This window comes from Protopterus annectens, chromosome 8.part0, assembly GCF_019279795.1.
Source record: "Protopterus annectens isolate FY-2018-M chromosome 8.part0, PAN1.0, whole genome shotgun sequence".
NCBI lineage: Eukaryota > Metazoa > Chordata > Ceratodontiformes > Protopteridae > Protopterus > Protopterus annectens.
The window spans coordinates 1064723136-1064743234 of NC_056741.1; the positions used below are offsets into that span (position 1 = coordinate 1064723136).

The 20099-nt window shown below is 37.3% G+C and overlaps 1 protein-coding gene across 2 annotated transcripts in view; it reads right to left on the minus strand.

The window, feature by feature from the left end:
- The window catches only part of LOC122809219, a 633651-nt gene that overhangs the window by 40947 nt on the left and 572605 nt on the right, over positions 1 to 20099 (minus strand). For both annotated transcript variants that reach the window (XM_044080532.1, XM_044080531.1), the window contains 2 exons: positions 16688 to 16768; positions 1477 to 1560 (listed from right to left, as the gene is read on the minus strand). In XM_044080532.1, coding sequence (XP_043936467.1) covers positions 1477 to 1560; positions 16688 to 16768 — 165 coding nt within the window. The remainder of the gene's footprint in view (positions 1 to 1476; positions 1561 to 16687; positions 16769 to 20099) is intronic.

The window sequence follows — 20099 nt, forward strand, 5'->3', positions numbered from 1 at the left end:
TGTGCTAACACTACATAATAACTCAACTGAGTTCTAGTAGGTGAACGAGTGCAAGTGAGGTGACTTACACATCAGCAGCACACTGTTTTCTAGGGAACACATCTTGAAAAAAAAATCACAACAGTAATAATTCTGGTCAAAACTTCAAGAACTGAAAGACACGTACGCAAGCAGTAATTCTGCCTGCCACCTCACTCATCATTTGTTTAAGGTTGTTTAGCTAAAAATATGCTTATTGCATCCTAAGCATATATTCTCAAGGATAATAATTTTACTGGCAACTCCCAGAAACTGAAAAATGAATATGTGTAAGCAGTAACATGCACCCACTCGTATAATTTTTCTTACGTTGGTTTAACGGATGGACTGCTTTGATTGGATATCTATGGTAATGTTTATGTGTGTTTTATTTCTGTGACAAAACACAATTGCATTAATGTAGTGTTTTACTTTTGTGTACTGTATCTTCAGAGTTATCTCTTTGGTCAAACAATGTCTGTCGGAGTCTTCCTATTGCATGTGTGTGCATTTGTATGTGTGTACATATGTGTGGGTAATGTGACTCCTTGGTTAGCGCGACTCTTTCCTTTTGCTAGGGAACTATTTTTGATTCATGTTCTTCGTGTTACGTCTTATGGACTTGGTAGGTGAGATACTGGTGTTGCTATGTGATATGGGTGCTGTGGAGACTGTGTTAGCTGTAGCAGACTTGTGTTTTGGAGGTCTCTGATGTTTCGGTAAGATTGTGAGAGAACCTCCATGTATGTGGATTTACATGTTTGTTGAGTATTATGTGTGAGTAGTGGTATGTGTATGAGTAGTGGAACTATGGGAATATGTAGTGGTGGGTGAGTTGACATCCTTCTCTGTGTTACTGTTTTGAGTGATCGAGAGCATGGATTTGAGATTCTTATTACAAAAAGAAATAAATTGTTTTACTTTTGGAGTAAATTTTCATCAGTTAGTTTAGTGCACCTACTAGTTCTTTAATTTCTAGTGCTTATTCTTCGATTGTTTACAACTGCTGTTGTGATGTTGATAAAAGCTATTAACTACTTTCGAGAGTTTGACACACAGTGTAGCTATATTGAGTGACAGTAGTCACATTCCAGCTATGGCAATGCTGATCCACATCATAAAAATATATAACATCTGTAACTTAAAAAAGTTCCTTCCAAGGTAAATGGTGCATCATAACCTTTTCTACTTTTCTACTGTGGAAACAAAAAACTATGAAAATGATGTTGCAGAGAAAGAAGACAATGGAGGGTGACAGATACTGATAACAAGAGTAACACCAGATGTTGCACAGCAAAATCCAGCCATGCATAAGTATTAAAAACACATGCCATTGCAATCAGTGATACCTGTGAAAAAGGAAGGACCTGTTTGAAATCTCTATGAAGTTTAAGTGGTCAGTGCCTTTCAGTGTGTTGATATGTATTATACTAGGTGCATTCAAAAACTCCAGCATACCTGTAAGGTGCCGTAATTATCAGATAATGTTGCTGAAGTGTCCAGGGCTGAGTAGATATGCTTATCACTCTGGTCTTCAGGTTTCTGAAAAGTAAACCAAAACTACATTCAGACAAAATATACTCATATAAGTAAATGAGAACAAAAAAACCCAAAAAACAAAAGAAAAAATAGGAAACAAATTACTGTCTCACTGACCCTGACTCTTAACCTATTTTGCAAGATGCTATGGTTGTGCATTTATTTATTTCTCTAGTTGCTTATTTTATGTTTGGCTCTTAAGTAGGCCTCATTGTCATCAAATGCTCATTACAAAGCGATCTGGAATCCAATGGAAAAATGCATTTCATTTATAATATATACTGTGCACAAAAAATAGCATAAGAAAAGTGGTAACAGTTGTAAATTAGGATACTAGTATGTGTGAGTCCTGGAAAAGCAAGAGTGACTTTGTAAAAATGGAGACTTATATATAATATTTCTGAGATTGTTGTGCCTCAGAATATTGCATTTTCTCTGTGGCATGATGATTTCATAGTTAGTATACATAAGTAGTGGGAGTCTGGGGGTTCATTCCCCTGCATGGGGTAGATATGGGCTTGTCGCTACATACAATAAGTTAAAAAGTAGTTATCAACATCTGCCGTTCTCCTTCAGTTTAGCTATTTTTTTAATAATTCTGAGAATCATAACTATGTATCTTGAATTTACAGCAGGAAGCCAAGAAATATACAGCAAAGTCAATGCATAATTCTAGTACAAACAAAACATATCCTATCTGGAAACAGCTGATATTTACAACAGTAAATTATGTGAATTTAGATAAATTTCATAGTATAGCAGCAGGACTAGAATTACTTTCAAGCAGATTGGACTGAGTATATTAAACATCAGTACATCAGGATGAGAGCTGAGTCACCTTTAAGTGAGAGTTGTTATATTAATGAGGAGAGATATTAAGAAGAATGCTGTAGGAGTCTAAGATAGAAAGAACAATTAGAACAGAGAATAAAGGACTGATTATTTGGAGATTTGGACTCAGAGACCCTCTAAAAGGCCTGACTTGGGTGCCTGATGTACACCATTTGCCAGGAGATTATGTTATAGCCCAACAGCATAAACAGAGAGAGGAACACATATTATCTTGTGCATGTACCTTGCAAATGTATAGAAATAGAATGGACCCCTAACTGGATTCTTAACTGACAAATAGACTGAGAATTTTTATAATATAGATTATTTTTAAGAAAAACATAGGTCAGAAAATATAACTTCTAACATTGATATTCAGTGTACTCATATTCTAGCCTGTCTTGTAGTCATAAACATTTTGCTAGTAAACAAAATACAGGAATATAATAAGATATTGGAAGGATGAGGTACTGAACTGCCACCTTGGGTGGTATAAAAGTGAAATATTGACATGTGCTTCACCAAATGATTTTAGCCTATCATTTCTTTTTTTTTTTTTACCCTTATCATTCTTACCATCTAGGTACATATTTCCATCCACCCAATGCTATATTGGGTGATTTATCTCCCCATCCTATCTGGTAAAGTACCACACTTTACCCTTTGGGATGGCCCCCTTTTTTCCGGAGGATTCGTTTTTTGACAACTTTAGTTACTGCCAATGTGATATTAGACATGATTCACTCCTCTCCTTTCTGTTCCTGCTTGATGAGTGACAGTGCTTGAAAACACCCACCACACCAATGCCTGTATATTACCCTTTTCCCCACTGTAATGTGATATCAGAGTTGATATATATAATTTGTGGGGGGTATGGGGATGCAGCAGGGCTTACCCCACTGCAAAAATGTAGATTTTTTTTTTATTTCAAGTTTCCGATAACTTGAAGATATGTTCTTGACCATGTGAAATTTGAGTTCAAGATCTATGAAGCTTGGAGGAGGATAAATTATTCAAGATGCAATAACTTCAGACAGTATATTTCCCCCTCATATCACAATTACATTTTTTTGGTTCTGAGGAGCACATTTACTGCCCTCAAACACACAGAGGGAACCCCTTTCATGATCAATTTTATATATATATATATATATATATATATATATATATATATATATATATATATGTGTGTGTGTGTGTGTGTGTGTGTGTGTGTGTGTGTGTATATATATATATATATATATATATATATATATATATATATAAACAAATCACCATCTACAACTAAATATTAACCTATCCTTGCTCTGTTGTACACCTTCTCAAGCTTGATCTTCTCACTATTACAACTAAAATGTTCCAGATATAATGCTAATGAAATATGCAACAAAGGGCATTCTTGACTTCTACCTCTATATGACATAAAGGGCAGTGATAGACCTGAACAAATCTTAAGCTTTGATCAGATATTCCATGGAAAAAATACAATCCAGAATTAGTTGATTTAAGTAATACCACTCCAATCTATCAGAGACTTTTTCTTCATCCAAACTCAGAATAATCAATATCTCTGACTTTTGGTGAGTCCCCTTCATTAACATAACTGGTTTTAAGATATTATCAAAGTTCTGCTTTCTACCCATAAGTCCATGCTCGTTATTAGCCACTAAGGAGGTCATTTTTTTCCATCCTGTTTACCATTTGTGACTATGATTTAATGCAGAGATGGGTCTATAAGAGGAAGGAAGACTTAAATCATTCCATTCTTTTAATATCACCATTGCAAATGCTTCCTTCTAAGATAAAGGAATCTGTTTTGTTTCAAGTACTGTGTTAAGGAGTTGTAGAAATCATGTTAATAATCTTTCCTTATGCATCATCCAAAATTCTACTGTTATTTTAACAGTACTGAGTGTTTTACCTCTTGCCTATCACTTTAAAACTCCAATCAACTTCTCTTGAGTAAAAGGAACTATCATTGCAACTGCCTTACATTAGGCTAATTGTTGCCACCTCAGCAAACTCAAAAAGCGCAGGTCTCATACTCATTTTAATTACACTTTGTCTGTGTCTGATATCAAAACTGATCAGCTACATTTGGATCTATGCTATGATGAAACCCATCCTCTCTCTTTAGTTAGCAATGGTCCTTTGTGGATTTTTTTTTTTTGCTGCCTCAACTTTACTGCTAATGTTTTCTGATAATCAGGTGAATTATAAACACTATATTTCAATGACTGATGTAAGACCTTTAACAGGTTCATCTCCATTGTAAAACTTTTGCAATTCCATCAATAGGTATCTCTTATTTCTTCAGTCTAGCATAGATGTTTCCATAATTTGAGCAGTATGTTTTTTATCTGTTTAGATTTACTTTAAGGTGGTCCTGCTGACTTATTGAAGTCTGATTATCCTGTCCAATATGTACTCATAACCTTATGCTAGCTTCTTATACAAGGTAACAAAGTCTTATTGCTTCAATAATTATGCACGAAAATGCAAATTCTTTTCCACATAAGAGGGGATCAATGTATGCAAATAACACTCCAAGAGTGCATGATCTGAGATTACCACTGGATGTAATTTTATCTCCTCACCTATATAAATATGCTCAGTAATTATATAGACTTTTTCAGTATGTGACCTAGTCTTGTATCCACCAGAATAACATGTATTTTTGCATATTCTATCTTAATATTACAGATTGAGGTGATGCCCGTCCCTGTAACATAAGTACAAACATACAACTTCCATTCATGGTATATAGTAAATTCTGTGCTCACTTCTGACTTCTACTAATATTTGATACAATATTCCAGTCTCCCATATACATGAAAAATGCCTTCCTGAAAGCAATCATCTATTTCATCATCCCTCCTTCTGTGTTATTCCTGGTGACAGATAAACACTACAGACTGTGAGAAACAGGTCTATATTATAAAATCGAAGTTCTCTAACATTGAATGTTATAATATCGAACCCATAATGTCGAACGTTGAAAACAGCGAAGGTGCAAGACATCGAATTCTTTCCCAGGGAAAGAATTTGGTGGGCCGTTGCTGTGGCTTCTTTGTTTTCAGCGTTCGATATGTTAGAACATTATGGGTCAGGTTCAGGTAAGTGTGCGATTATGTGTAGGTTAGGGTTAGGGGGTGGGTTAGGTGAGTTAGGGTTAGGGAGCGGGTCAGGTAAGTGTGCAGTTGTGTGGACATTAGTGTTAGGGTGCGGGTTCAGGTAAATTTGCAATTGTGTGTAGGTTAAGGTTAGGGGGCGGGTTAGGTGAGTTAGGATTCGGGTGCGGGTCAGGTAAGTGTGCGATTGTGTGTAGGTTAGGGTTAGGGGGCGGGTTAAGTGAGTTAGGCTTAGGGCGCGGGTGAGGTGAGTGTGCGATAGTGACGGACCTTAGGGTTAGGGTTGGGTTAAGGTAAGTGGATAGCTAGTACTGTATGTAGAGTTTAGTTTAGGTGTAGGATTTTAAGTATACGTGTTTGGATGGCTGTTTTTTGTGTGTGTTTGTGCTGTGTGTATGTTTCTCGGAATAGCAATTTTTTTCCCTGGGAAAAAAATCGCTATTCTGACTGTTCGATGTTTTCACACTTCGGTGTTTAGGGTTCGATATAATAACATTTGATGTTAGAGAACTTCGATGTTATGATATAGACCCGTGAGAAACATGCCCCTATTTTCCTCTTAATCCTAACATAGCAGCTACTAATATCTAATAATGGTTCCACTTTATAATCTTGAAATACTGAAATCTCGAATTTCAGTGTCTCGAGACCATAAAGTGGAATAATTTTTAAAATCCCGAAACTCCATAAGTGTGAATCTGGAAATATTAAATTCATGGTTATGGTGTTCCGGTATTTGACTCTAAATGTAATGTGTGCAGGATGTATCGTGTAGTGTGGTGGATTTAGTTGGTATGTAAGTTAAGTGGGTATTTTGTTGGGTTTTAGGTATGTGTTTGAGTGTATGTGAATATGTTTGGAAGTTTTATGTGTGGGTTAGGGTAGGCAGATAAAAGTATGAATGTTTAAGTGTTGAAAGTGGCGTTGTTCATATATTTGTGATATGTGTGTGTGAGGGCACTGTAGAGTGTGTAGTGGGGAGTTTGCTGTCTTTTTCTGTTTGGTGCGATCTCGGAGTTAGTATATATAAGTAGGGGGGTGCAGCCCTCAAAATGTGGGGGTGCAGGGGGGCTTGCCCCCTGCTTATATGTAGTGTAGGTTTGTTGGTTTGTATTTTTGTGCTTGTGTGTGTTTTGTTTGTTGGTTTGCTGTAGTGTAGGTTGGATGATGTATGTATTGTGTGGTGTATGGTGTGTATATGTTCGTGATTTTGTGCTTTGCGGTTTTGGGGTTTCAGGATTTGGAATGTTCGACTTTATGGTCTCAGGATACTGAAATTCAAGATTTCACTGTTTCGAGATTGTAAATTGGAACCCTAATAATATATAATCTACCCTAAATGAACAATTCCTGGTGACCAACAATGCCACCCCCTGTCTTTTTCAAGCATAGAAAGATGTTATTGCCACCGACACCAATGACCTTATGAATGCATATGTTCCTGGCCCTCTAAATTTTCAGTTGTAAGGCAAATTTTTATTTTAATTTTTATTTTTTGGCTAACTGGCTAAGTGCACTAAACACAAGTGTTCCTTTACAGAGGCAAACAGGGAGCACTCTCTAGTTCAGCAGGTTGCTCAGAATTAGGCAGTAGACAAATGTATGCTGATGGAATCAAACCTTCGACAACAGCCTTAATCCTCTGTGCTAACTATACCAGGCTACAGCTTTCTAAGATAAGTAAATCCTCTGTTTTTGACTGGAGTGACTAGTCCATTAACAGTTCAAGTTATAAAACTCACTCTGCATCTGTAAGTATTTTATATTTCTCAAACTATCCACAATCATTATTCATAGAAATAAATTATTTTAGTATGGGCTTTTCTTTCACTTAATAATTTTGGCTCAAATAAACAAAATAAAATGATAAATGAATTATATGGCTATTTACATCTAAAACAACTGAAAACGAGTCTTGAATTTGTAAAGAAAAATAGCATTTATAATCAACAAAATTAGTTCATATTACATTACAAACAAACTTTTGTTGTATAGTTATCTATTGACAACAAAACACAGAACTACTGGTTGCTCTATATACTTTCCCCAGTCACTCTATGACATGCAGTGGATGTTGTTCATGATGAAACTCTTTCATAATATTTACTTTAAGTCATTCTTAATCACACCAGATCTCTGACCTTATCAGATTTAACATCTTATTCACTGTTTGCCCCAACAGGTAGCTTTGAAACCAGAGTAGTGATGGAGATGCTCAGTTTTGCTAGCATTTTAAGGAGTATCGGATGGGATAGTGTGTCAAAAACATTACAGAGACCAAAAATATAATTGCAATAATTGTCCTGAGGTTAAGTTGAGAGTATATGGTACCTAGGAAGGATAGTGAGGTTGTGGTAGTGATATGTCCTGGTGTAAACTTGTGCTGAGTAGGGTTAAGTGGATTATTCCTGGTTAGGTGTCAGAGGAATTGTTAGTTGCTACACTTTTCCAGTATTTTTGAGATAGAAGATTGGATGGTTACAGGACAGAAATTAGATATGCTGGTGTCAGTTCCACGTTTGGGTTCTGGACTGGTTTAAGCTTGTTTTCAGATCTGAGGGGTATAATGCTTTGCTGTTGGCCAGTACAAACAACTCTGGCACTAATGTGGTAGGTTTTAGTTTTCGTGGGAAGAGTTAACCATGGGGCAGGAGTTGATTTAATTTTCTTTTTGCACATTGGATGTTCAGGAAGGTGTTGTACATGTGTAGTTGTCTAGACTAGTGGTAGACACTTTAGTGGGTGCTAGTCACATTGCTGAAGAAAAGTGTTAGAAGGTATCTAAGTAATTTGCTATGTTTTTGGTTCAAATAAAGGTAGTAGTTTTAGTCAGTTTACTATGTGCCCAAATTAAGCAGGTTGGATGGTGACCACTAATGATGTCTGGGAGTATGCCTGCCATGAGAATATATTTATAATTATAGGTTAGTATCTAGTCTAGTCTAGTATATTACTTCTCTTTGTTAGCTTGTTAGGGCTTGCTGTTCTTTTATCAGCTGGATTAATCCAAATAGATTTATATATGAGAAGTTTGGGTTAAGGGTTTCAGTAAAGAGTGATGTCACTTAATAGAATATTATTGTGCTTTATACTAGTAATAATCTAGGATCAGATTTTTTTCAAGGATATCAGTGTTACTGGTTTTAGAACCTGGTGGGATGTAGATAGTAGTAATGTGCAGCATGAAATGCGTATTCATTTTAATTTTAATTATTTTAATGGTGCCAAGTTATACCTCACTGGTATTAAATGTAGCTATGGGGTATCAAATGGTACCCCTGTGCATTTTATCTGAGTATGGGGTAATAAGTCTACCAGCTATTGTAGCTTTATAATCTAATATAAGTAGATTGTAGTCTGTAAAATTAATTTTTCAGTTATTATGGGTATAAGCTAAGTTTTGATGATAAACAAGACATCAGGTTTGTGGTGTTCGGTCCATACATGAAGTTGCTATATTTTGTTTTACATGGTTCTTGAGTTAAGCTGACAAATTGTTATCCTATTTACAAAGCTGAAATTAATCAGGTTAGATTTGTGGGGGCTGGGCCAGGATGTACATCTCCGTGTGACAAAGAATTAAAGAATAAGTCTTGAGTGATAAGTCTAAACATATTAATTTGGGTTCAGGAAAGCTGAATATGTTTTTGTGGTTTGTTTGGGTTTAGGCAAACCTATGTGAAGTAGCCGGTGCTTGAGTTTGATTTGACATTGGGGGATATTGTATGTTGGAACTGAGTGAATGTATGTAGTGATTTTGTGACCTCAAATGCTTGTCATTAGGGAATGCATGTAGTAATTTTGTGAGTTTGAGTATTTATAATTATGGAATGGTGAATCTGGGTATGATAGCTAGTCAAACATGCTAAGGTTAAGAATAAGCGTGACAATATTACTGTTGTGCTTTTAATATATTGGTATAATGTACTGTGGTAGCAGATGAAGGTAGGAGCTGAGTGCAGAGTTGCAGTTTGTATTATTGTCAGACACTAAGGAACTAAGAGCAGCAATTTTCTATGGTAATCTGACTGGATTTCGTTTGGTTATATAGAAGGTGAAACATTATTGGGTAGTTATGGTTGGAGAGGTGTTGCTGGCAGTGGTAGGGAGGGTCCAAGCAGATATACATTTTTGAAGCCCTGGGGTGATAGGGATTGAAGATGGTTGAAGAACAAAGCAGGCTGCCAGTAAGAAGGCTGAGTAGAGGCAATCAGTGTCAGCATATGCACAACCAGCTTCCAGGCAGAACATTGTCATTTGTTTTTGTGTGTCTACAAGAATAACAATGACAGTAGAGAATAATGTAGTATATGAGAGTAACAGTATCAAACAACACTATTAAGCAGCATAATAATGCAGCATAATTACTCTCGCTTGTCCAGCCTTTGCATGTATCAGCACCAAGCTGAGTGGCCCAAAACAGTGGTGTTTTAGTATTTTCTCCTACAGTAAGCTTTCAGGTTAATTCAATGTATCGAATATTAAATTCAATAACCTTGAGAGCAACTGTAAAGAAGTATACATAACTGCAATGTGCAGACAAGCAGTGTTTTTTTCCTTTGGGACACTCTGTCATTGCTGGTGAAGACTAGCTTTCAGGGGTCCTGGGAGGCTCTCAGTGACAGGGTCGGGTCATTGCTGTGATGCAGATCACTGTGCCCTAAATTCTAAAACTTAGACAAGGAGTTCACTTACAGAAAGGAGTAAGCAAGAAGGTAAATATTAGGAAAGACCAGTAGGGACAGAATAAGAGGTACACTTATTGACAGCGGACAGGTAAGTGTGCCTAATGAGTGAGAGCAGGTAAGTGAGTGACATCCACTTGAATTGCATAGACAGAATAGGACAAAGGTTTGAAAGAAGCAGATATTTGATAACGTGTTTAGTGAGCCAGAAAAAATACACAATGCAGTTGTTTGTAGAAAAATGGGTAGATCTATGTAGATTATGTACAGTTTTTAGAATAATTACTTCAGAGCAATAACAGCATAGGTACAATAGCAAGGTCTGCTATGAGCCTATTATTAGAAGAATATACAGCTACATAACAATAAAGTCAGCAGGATACCAAATACTAGAATATACAGCATGACAGCACAAACAGAGCAGTGCAGTTACAATTGTGCACGCTTGGTAGCACAGCCAGCTAAACAATTTGTCATTCAGAGGCAAAACTATTACTGTAGAGCAGTGCAAACATAGCATAAATACAATGCAAATACACCCAAACTGCCTGTATCATATCTACAATTGACTGTATCTTGCTACAATATCTCTTCACTTGCTCAACAGAGACATAACTGCTATGTTTCATCTATCTTTAAATTACTATCCTCCAATCAGGACACAAGTGCTCATCAGCAGTTGAATTCTACTCACTGCACACTCAGGCAACTCTGCAGTCTACGGCTACTACCCCACCCATACAGTCTAGGAAGGAATCAGTGCTGCAAAACTAAACCAAGGATATACCCTTTGAGCCTGAAGAGCAGGCACACTCGGGCAACTCTGCAGTCCATGGCTACCACCCCACCCATACAGTCTAGTAAGGAATCAGTACTGAAAAACTAAACCAAGGATATACTCTTTGAGCTGGAAGAGCAGGGTCAGTCCACCCAGGCATTCTATATCACACTTGGGCAACCCTGCAGTCCACGGCTACCACCCCACCCATATAGTCTAGGAAGGAATCAGTACTGCAAAACTAAACCAAGGATATACCCTTTGAGCCTAAAGAGCAGGGTCAGTCTTTCTATATCACACTTGGGCAACTCTACAGTCCATGGCTACCACCCCACCCATACAGTCTAGGAAGGAATCAGTACTGCAAAACTAAACCAAGGATATACCCTTTGCACCTAAAGAGCAGGGTCAGTCCACCAAGGCATTCTACATGTATGTGTTATGATTGTAAAGCTTTAATATTAGCTGTGTTACTTAGTAGTTCTCAGTGTGCTAATAACACTGACTGTTTGAGCCTTGTGCCCTCCCCCCAGCATGTGTAGTAATCCTAACTGTCCACTAGACAGTATGCACTTAAGTCAGGTCCTTCCTATTCTCTGTGATTAAAACTTAACCCTCAAGCAGCCCTTTCAGTGCTGTTTGCCTTAGTTTTGTATCACTTGAGCCCCAGATGTTTGTTTGCATCTCTATACATTCCCCTTCATTGCTAATGTATCTCACTACTCTAATGTGTGCACAAATTGGCTACTAATAAGCAAGTCAATGTGAAGATACACGCTCAACCTTAATAAACTTTGCTGTCTCTTTTCACCTTCACTTTGCAAGTAGAATTTGTATTACAACTCACCCCCTCTGAGGTCTTCACTCATAGTTTTCCACTGCTTGTCTCTCTGATTTGGCTAGTTTCTTTGCATTGCACCTGGTTTGCACCCTTTTTGCTATCCCCACCCCCAATACTAAGTCTATTTTAGATTCCTGCTGTTTATGGAGCCATCCTTAAATTACTACTCTCCCATCAGGACACACACTTCATGCCCCACCCTGCCCCCTAATTCCACCCGTCCCCACTACATCTAGATTAATTCTAGGCACTAACCCCTCACAATAACCAGCAACCAATCAGAACAATACTAGTAACGTATCTCCTCTGCCACCCACAGTACCCCACTCACTTCCAATCTAACTGCTCATCTGACACAGTCATGCTACTACCTAATGTGCTCATACTCCTTACCTGCACTCTTCTTGCACACCTTACATCCTACCAGAACTCCATAATAGACAAACCCCACCACTATCACTGCACCCTTACTCTGACTTCTATCCATCACCCACCTACTAATTACACTTGTCATACCATCACAATCTCTATCCCAATACACCCACCATACTATCAGTCACCTGTTACATTCAAACAAAAAAAAAATATCCCTAAAATATGACAGGTTAATTACCAGATTTATAAAATGTATGTTTACTGCCCTATCTAAATTAGTCCTCAGTGGTGGTATCCCTGGTCCTACCATTACCAACTCCTCACCTAAAAATCTACCTAATAGCTGCTTCTTCTCACAACTACCATCCAACAGAAAGCCATCTGAACTCCTGTTCATATGTCTAAATATCAGAAGTATAACTAATAAAACCCATGACCTAAATGTCAACATAGCCTTATACTCTCCTGATATTCTCATCCTGATTGAAACCTGGCTCAAATCTCACATCGAAAGTGAGGAAATACTCCCAACAGGTTATAACATTCTTCAAGTAGATAGACAATCTAAGAAGGGGGTGGTGTGGTTGTAATGTTTAAATACCACCTCAACATCCAGATCATAAACACATCTATCCCCCACATTACAAATGAAGAAATCCTGTATGCCAACCTCAAACTAAACCCAAATAAAGCAATCAACATCATATGATGCTACTTCCCACCTGGCCAAATTATTCCACCCCTGGAAAACCTCCTGAACCGGGATAATCATTCCCTACCCCAGGAAACTATAATCCTAGGTGATTTTAATATCAACTGGCTATCTTGTAGTAACAGTCATCCAGCCCAGCACCTAAACCTTCATGGTTTCTCCCAACTAATACAGTCACCTACCTGGATAAATAAAAACTCTAACAAACATACTACACTTGACTGGATATTAGTCAATAAAGACCCTCACTCATACTTAGCTGGCTGTTTACCAGACAGCCTCAGTGACCACACTCCAACATTCCATCTGAGACACCACTTAAATTGTGCCAAACCCATTATCTATAGGCAAATCTGAAATAGGGTAAACTTTAACCCTCCCTCCTTTATCTCATCCCTTCATAAATGTGACTGGACACCACTAAAGTACCTCAGTCTGGATGAAGCTGTCCGGTTCTTCAATAGCACCTTCCTAATCATCCTAAACACACATGCCCCCATAAGAAATGCCAGAATCAAAATATGGTACTCCCACTGGCTACAAAAAAGCACCAGGTGACTAATGAAAATCAGAGATAAGGCCTGGGAGCACTGGCGCTTAACAAAACCCCCCCTCCTCTAGACAGTCATTCCTAGAGTTGCGCAACAAGGTCAAAAATCAAATAATAGAAGATAAAACCCAATATTATCAGTCTGCCCTAAACTACTCCCATTACAACCCTAAGCAGTTCTGGTCCACAATAAACTCCAGTCTCCACCCAGGTAAAGTAGGCACCCCCCACCTACCACTCCCCCTTCCCCCAGCAGTATTGCTGACTCATTCAATAAACACTTTTACTGAAACCATTCGGCCTTTGACTAAACAACACAACCCTCTATCCACCCTCCCTCTCTACATCAAAACCAAATACTATGCCCACAGTCTTTTCTTTTTCATCAGTGCCTACCTCCTATATAAAAAAAAACTTCTATTGAAACTTAAGCCTACAAAACTTGCAACTGATAATCTCCCCCTGAATACCTAAAAATATCAAAAGAAGCCCTGGCTTATTCAGTCTCTATCTTAATTAATCGGTCCTTATCAGAAAGCTATGTCCCCACACTGTGGGAACTATCCCACATCATTCTCCTCCATAAAGGTGGCTCTTCCACTGAACTTTCCAGTTCCCGCCTCATAGCCATTCTTTCTCCACTTTCCAAGATACTTGTGAAATGCATCCATTCTCAAGTCTTAGACTACCTCTTAGCTAATAACCTCCTCTCCAGCACCCAGCATGGCTTCAGGCCATATCACAGCACTACTACCACCTTGCTCTCTTTCACTAATGCTGTCCTTCATCATAAAATTAATGGCCTGTTCTCCTCTCTTATATTTCTGGATATATCCAAGGCTTTTGACATGGTCTCACACAAACTACTAATCTCTGTTCTCACTAACCTATCCTTTTCCCAGTCAGCTACTAATTGGTGTCACAGTTATCTGACTGGCCACCAACAATCAGTTGTCTGGCATAATGACCTATCTCCTCGACTTCCTATAACACTCTGTGTTCCCCAAGGCTCCATCCTTGGTCACCTACTATTCTCACTCTTGACCAATGATCTATTCACAGCCACCAGGCATGCTTCTCTTATACAGTATGTAGATAACTCCACCCTCATCTGCTCAGCTACAACTATACCTAAACTTCACAAGATCACACAGGATGTTTTTTCATCTCTAGAAAACTGGCTGTCTAATGCCCAGTTGTTACTCAACCTGAGCAAGACTAAACTCCTTAGCTTCCAACCCACTAAATCTAACCCAGTTATCCCCCACTTTAATATTCTAGCCAAAGACAATACTGTCATCTCCCCAACAGAACACACCAAACTACTTAGTGTTGAGATTGATAATAATCTCAGATTTGACACTCTCATTTCTCTTACCATAAAAAAGGTTCACAAAAAACTAGGTGCATTGTAGAGAAACAAACAATTCTTCACCGAGACAGCCAGAATTTTTGCTGCCAATTCCCACCTAATCTCCACTTTACTCTATGCCTCTCCTATACATACCTACCTTAGACAAACAGACTAAACAAGCTCAAGGCTTGGTACAATAAAATTGCTAAGTGCTAAGTTTTCCACTGGTGCATCTTATTGTAGCCACCACTGTATCTCACTTAGAGAGCTTGACTGGCTTGAACTCCCTCAACGTCTTTACCTGAATCAACTCTCCATTGCCCACAAGTTAGTAAACCATCCTCTTAAAGTTCCATCCCTTCAAAAACCTTCCCCAGCCCTATTGCTCCACTAGACCTTTACACTCCAGCAGCAAAAATCTACTTCAAGTGACCACACCCAAGAGCTCAGTGGAAGAAGCACTATTCTCCTGCATCATATCCAAATTATGGAACAACCCCCCCCCATAACCACACTACCTTCTTGTAATCACTTCAAGACTGCACTAAAAACTCACTTAAAAAGTCTCTGCTTATGCCCATGCACCAATCCCGACTAGTAACCCTCCTTTTACCTCTCATTCTTCTTCCCTTCCCTAGCCACCATGCCTCACACCATCTGATCATTGCATTCCTTCCTCTGCAGGCTCTGGCTCACCCTTCAACCTCCTCTTCCCTCCTCACTCAATCTTGCAGACCTGTTATAACATGCTTAACTACCTCAGTTCATCTCAACTCCAAATACATATCCAACTGACTTACACCGAGCTTCCTCTCACTAGTGTTTACTACTCACTCAGTCTCATCTCTTACTCCTCTATCGTCCCCTTCCATCCCATTAGCCCTTCTAGCTTGCTCCACCTTCATGTGTAGCTTCTGCTTTATATCTGCTTGAGTTTAGTGCAATGTCTATATATAATATTTAGTATATGAGTTTAGAACAGTATATGTTTGAGCTTAGTACTATCTGTATATACATCCTACCTTTATTCCTAGCCTTTAGCTAGATATTGGTATATCTGTTCATTACTATATTTCATATTGTATGTATAGCTAATGTTTGCTGCAGTATGTATTATTTGCTATTGTATGTATATTCAATTGTTCTTCATGTACTCTGCTGCTCATTTATTGTTATGTGGAGCTTTTCTCCCCTGGCCTCCACTGAAAAAGGACCTGTGTGGGGGTGGAATTTCCCGGTAAACAAATGTAAATAAAATAAAAATAAATAAATAAATGTTAGGAGTCTATCACCAGACAATCAGCACATCTTCAGTATATCTTTTAAATACACAATCAACAGTAGAATTGCCAATATGTACAGGCTAACAAAGCATGGCTTATTTTTAACATCATAAACTATTAGTGTTACATTCATCTAGAAACAAGTAACAGAAATGTTTAAACACATACCTACACTGCAGACTCTTTGGTCTTCTTTGTGATACAGCTTTGTCTTCATTTATATACTTAGTTAATTAATTACTCCTCTAATTTAATTAATAACATAATGCACTTTGTGTTTAAGTAGTGCTATTTTTGTACAGGTTTTAACCTGGAAAGGTAGTTTCATGTAAAGACATCAGATTACATTTTACCTTGAGATTATTTGCCTCCTTGTCATTGTCTTTTATTTTTGTGTGTCTACAAGAGTAACATTTTTACTGAAGAGGGGTACTGACACCATAGGGTGGGCTGGTGGTGGGGTGCATCCTCTCACTCTAGGTATAATCTTTGAGTTTCCTTTGATTTTATATTAAGTATTGATACTCAATACAAAGACCCACATTTTTTTTCAGGCTTCAGCAAAGTAGAAGTACAAACTGTGATCGCACCTTTAGTGTAGTATAATCATCATTTGCCATATTAGTATCATCCAGTGCTGTGTAGATGCATTTTTCATTTTCATTTTCTTCCTGAAAATTAAAGAAAATTGCATTAGAAGTAAATCCCTTGATATATTGGATGAACAAATAATGTGAAATTATAGAATTGTGAACAAAGGCAGATGCATAATATTTGAGTAGTGATAAGTACATGAATTTCTTGTAGATTTAGTCTTAAAATATCTTCAAGAATCTAGTATAATTATTTAACACAGGGAATGTAGAAGGTCCTAAGAAAGCTATTAGCTCAAGTTTGCCCTAGTGCATAAATAGTTTGCCCTCTTTGCTGCTGTAATACAGTATTTGCACTGCTTTCACTCATGCTTATATGCTCACATCCATATAATTTATATAGGCATCAAAGATTAGAAAATTATTTTTGCACTTGAAATGTAAATAAAAACTACTAGCATAGTTCTTCAGTTCATTACTTAAAATTCAGGACAATGCAACAGTAATGGGACAAAGCCTGAAAATCAAGAGTACATTTTATGTGTTGATATTTTTTACTTAGAAGACAGAATAAGAGCATATATAGTAATATGCATTTTCTGAATAATAAAATATCTCACTTTCTCTCTCTCTCTCTATCTCTCTATAGTGATTAATCCTGTTTAATGATTTTATTCCATCCTGTTTCACATAAAATCAGAATTTTATGAGGTACAGATCAACATTTTGAGGTAAAATCAAAGAATCTGCCAAGTTCAGAAGTGAGGAATTTATGAAATCTGCATGAACCAAGAATGTTAGTATCTGTGGTCTTTACCAGAGATCTTTTACTACCAGTCTATACAATATAATAATAAATAACTTCTGGAGAGCTCACTTCAATGTAACAAGAGTTTATAAAGTGCCTTCCCTGAAGTCAGTATTGTTATTTTATTGTTTTGTTTCACGCATTCTTTAAAAAAAAAAATAAAACTGTATCCCATATGTCTGGGATGAATTCATTTTGTAGCATGTATATTGCTGTACATTTATGTTATAGATTACAACTGTCCTAATTTTGGATTTGATCCATATGCCACAGACTAAGCAGTCACTCCCTGGGATTCATTAACGTCTACATTAAGTATACACTGTTCTGTGTGAACAGACAACACAAGCATAACTCACATCTTTTTACTCCTAATTTTAGTTTTCATACTGATTTTCTTGCAACCTTAAATATTGATGGAGATTCATAAAGGTTACCCCAAAGTGTAGACTACATGTAGACTTACTGTAATCCTTCTGAGTGAATAGAAAACACAAAAATATGGCAGGGATGTTCTTGAATACAGACTGTGTACAGTTAGTGCAGACATTAATGAATCTGGCCTACTGCTTGGATGAGCCTTTATGCTATCTTTTTTATAGTATGGTTCTGTCCTTCTAGCTTCCCAGGTTGAAGCTAAACAAATCTACTTTACCTACTTTCTTCCTTATAAGAGTCGGGTTTTGTCTGTATTATACCAACATTTAACTTTATGTAAAGCAAACCATAAAATAACAATGACTGACTTGGCTTTACACTATTACTAGTACATACAAGGTCAGTGCAACTATTTATAAGAAGTTTAAACATTTTGGCTTCTGGAGAGATTATTGTTCTACTGTGTATTTCTATAGAAACTGGGATTAAATGACAAGCCTTAGATTTTCATTCAATGTTTTATCATGGCTACAACCACAGAAATGCAAAACATAACATGCTTACAATTATTCAGCAATATCAGCATTATCATTGTTTTATACTTCCTGCAGATTTTACGTTAAAACTTATAGCCGAGTGCGCCTCGAGGCATTTCTGCAGTTAACACCTACTGATGCCTATAGGTGACAAATATTGCTTGGTCATATTTGCACTAATAATTCCAAAACCATGCTGCATAGTAGCAGAATATTTCATCTTAAAGTATATATGATGGCAGATACAACTGTATTGATATTTGACTTCTGTCTAATACAGCTAAAGAGATAACGACTATTATTTGTATACTGTTTATTTGTGATGTAATAATTTTCATATTTGTCTAAATATCTCAATATTCAGATAACACAGACAGAACTGCATAGCCTCATATAAAAGCTCACAGCTGTATGAAGAAAATACTGCTGGCAGTATGTGCCTTACTTGGATAGTTACTGAGATATCATAAGCTGTTTATACAACATTACACATTTATTCACTGACTTTATTTTGGATTATAAAATGCAGTTTACAGCACTGAACTGAATGAATGTGACCAATATAAAGATTAATTTATCCTCAATAGTTTGCCATTTACAATTTTCTAGTAACACTTACTGTTCCAGATATATGAATATTTGTTTGAACTGTAAGAAGACAACTTCATTTTTAAAGGCTCAAGCCACACCCACTGGGTGTTAAAGATGCATGCGCAAAAGAGCTGTACTGGAGGGAATGAGTTCACCATTTTACAGATAAGCATGTGGCTGAATATATTTGCATGGGATTTATTTAGTACTTTATTTGCTGTCAACATACTGGTGTCACGTATATAGAACATCTTACTTACAAGATGGCTGCACATTGAGTAACAGCTTATTTCTAGCTCTATCAGTATGAAAACATAAACTCAGCAGAGAAGGCCAGTAGACTTGAGTTTATGGGTAAATTTCAGTCACTGGATAGTAAGTGCACTGCCTAGATGTGAGGAATAAAGAAATACAGAAGAGCTGGAAAAAAATCAGCTACAAAAAGTGAGGAAGAAACACTGACTGGGGAAAGTTCTGCAGCTGTTCAGCAGAAAGCATTGCAACCTCCAGACATGACTTACAATAACCTGCAGGAAGATATAAGATAACTGCATACAGACCTGGTTAAAATAAACAAAACACTGATGGAGTATATCAGCACAAACAACAAATGGCTGGAAAAAATGGAAGAAGATTTAAACAGATATTCAGATGAGATGATAAAGCTGCAAAAAACCAGAGGTCAAAATAAAGAAAAGGCTGGCTGAAGATAAGACTGCTCAGGAAAAGATGTTTTAAAAAAAAAATAATAGAAGACAGAGCATTTAGGGAAAAGGCACTTAGGGAAAAGCTGAGATTTTCAGCTATACCAGAGAAGCTGGAAGGAACAGACTGCATTAATTTTATGAAAGCACAAGTAAGCAGCTGGACTGGTATTCCACAGCAGGAGTTGTTAGTTGAAAGGGCACTTGTGTGTATGCTCCAAACCTGGCTATAAGAAAGCAACCTAGATTCAGTCCTACCAGCCGAAGGAGTTGAATCTGACAAAATTGTGCCAGAAGGACAAAGTAGTAAAAGTGGGAGATAGCAGAGTGTTTCTGAAGAATGATTACTCATTGTACACCAGACAGAAAAAGAACAGCAAATTTATTCTACT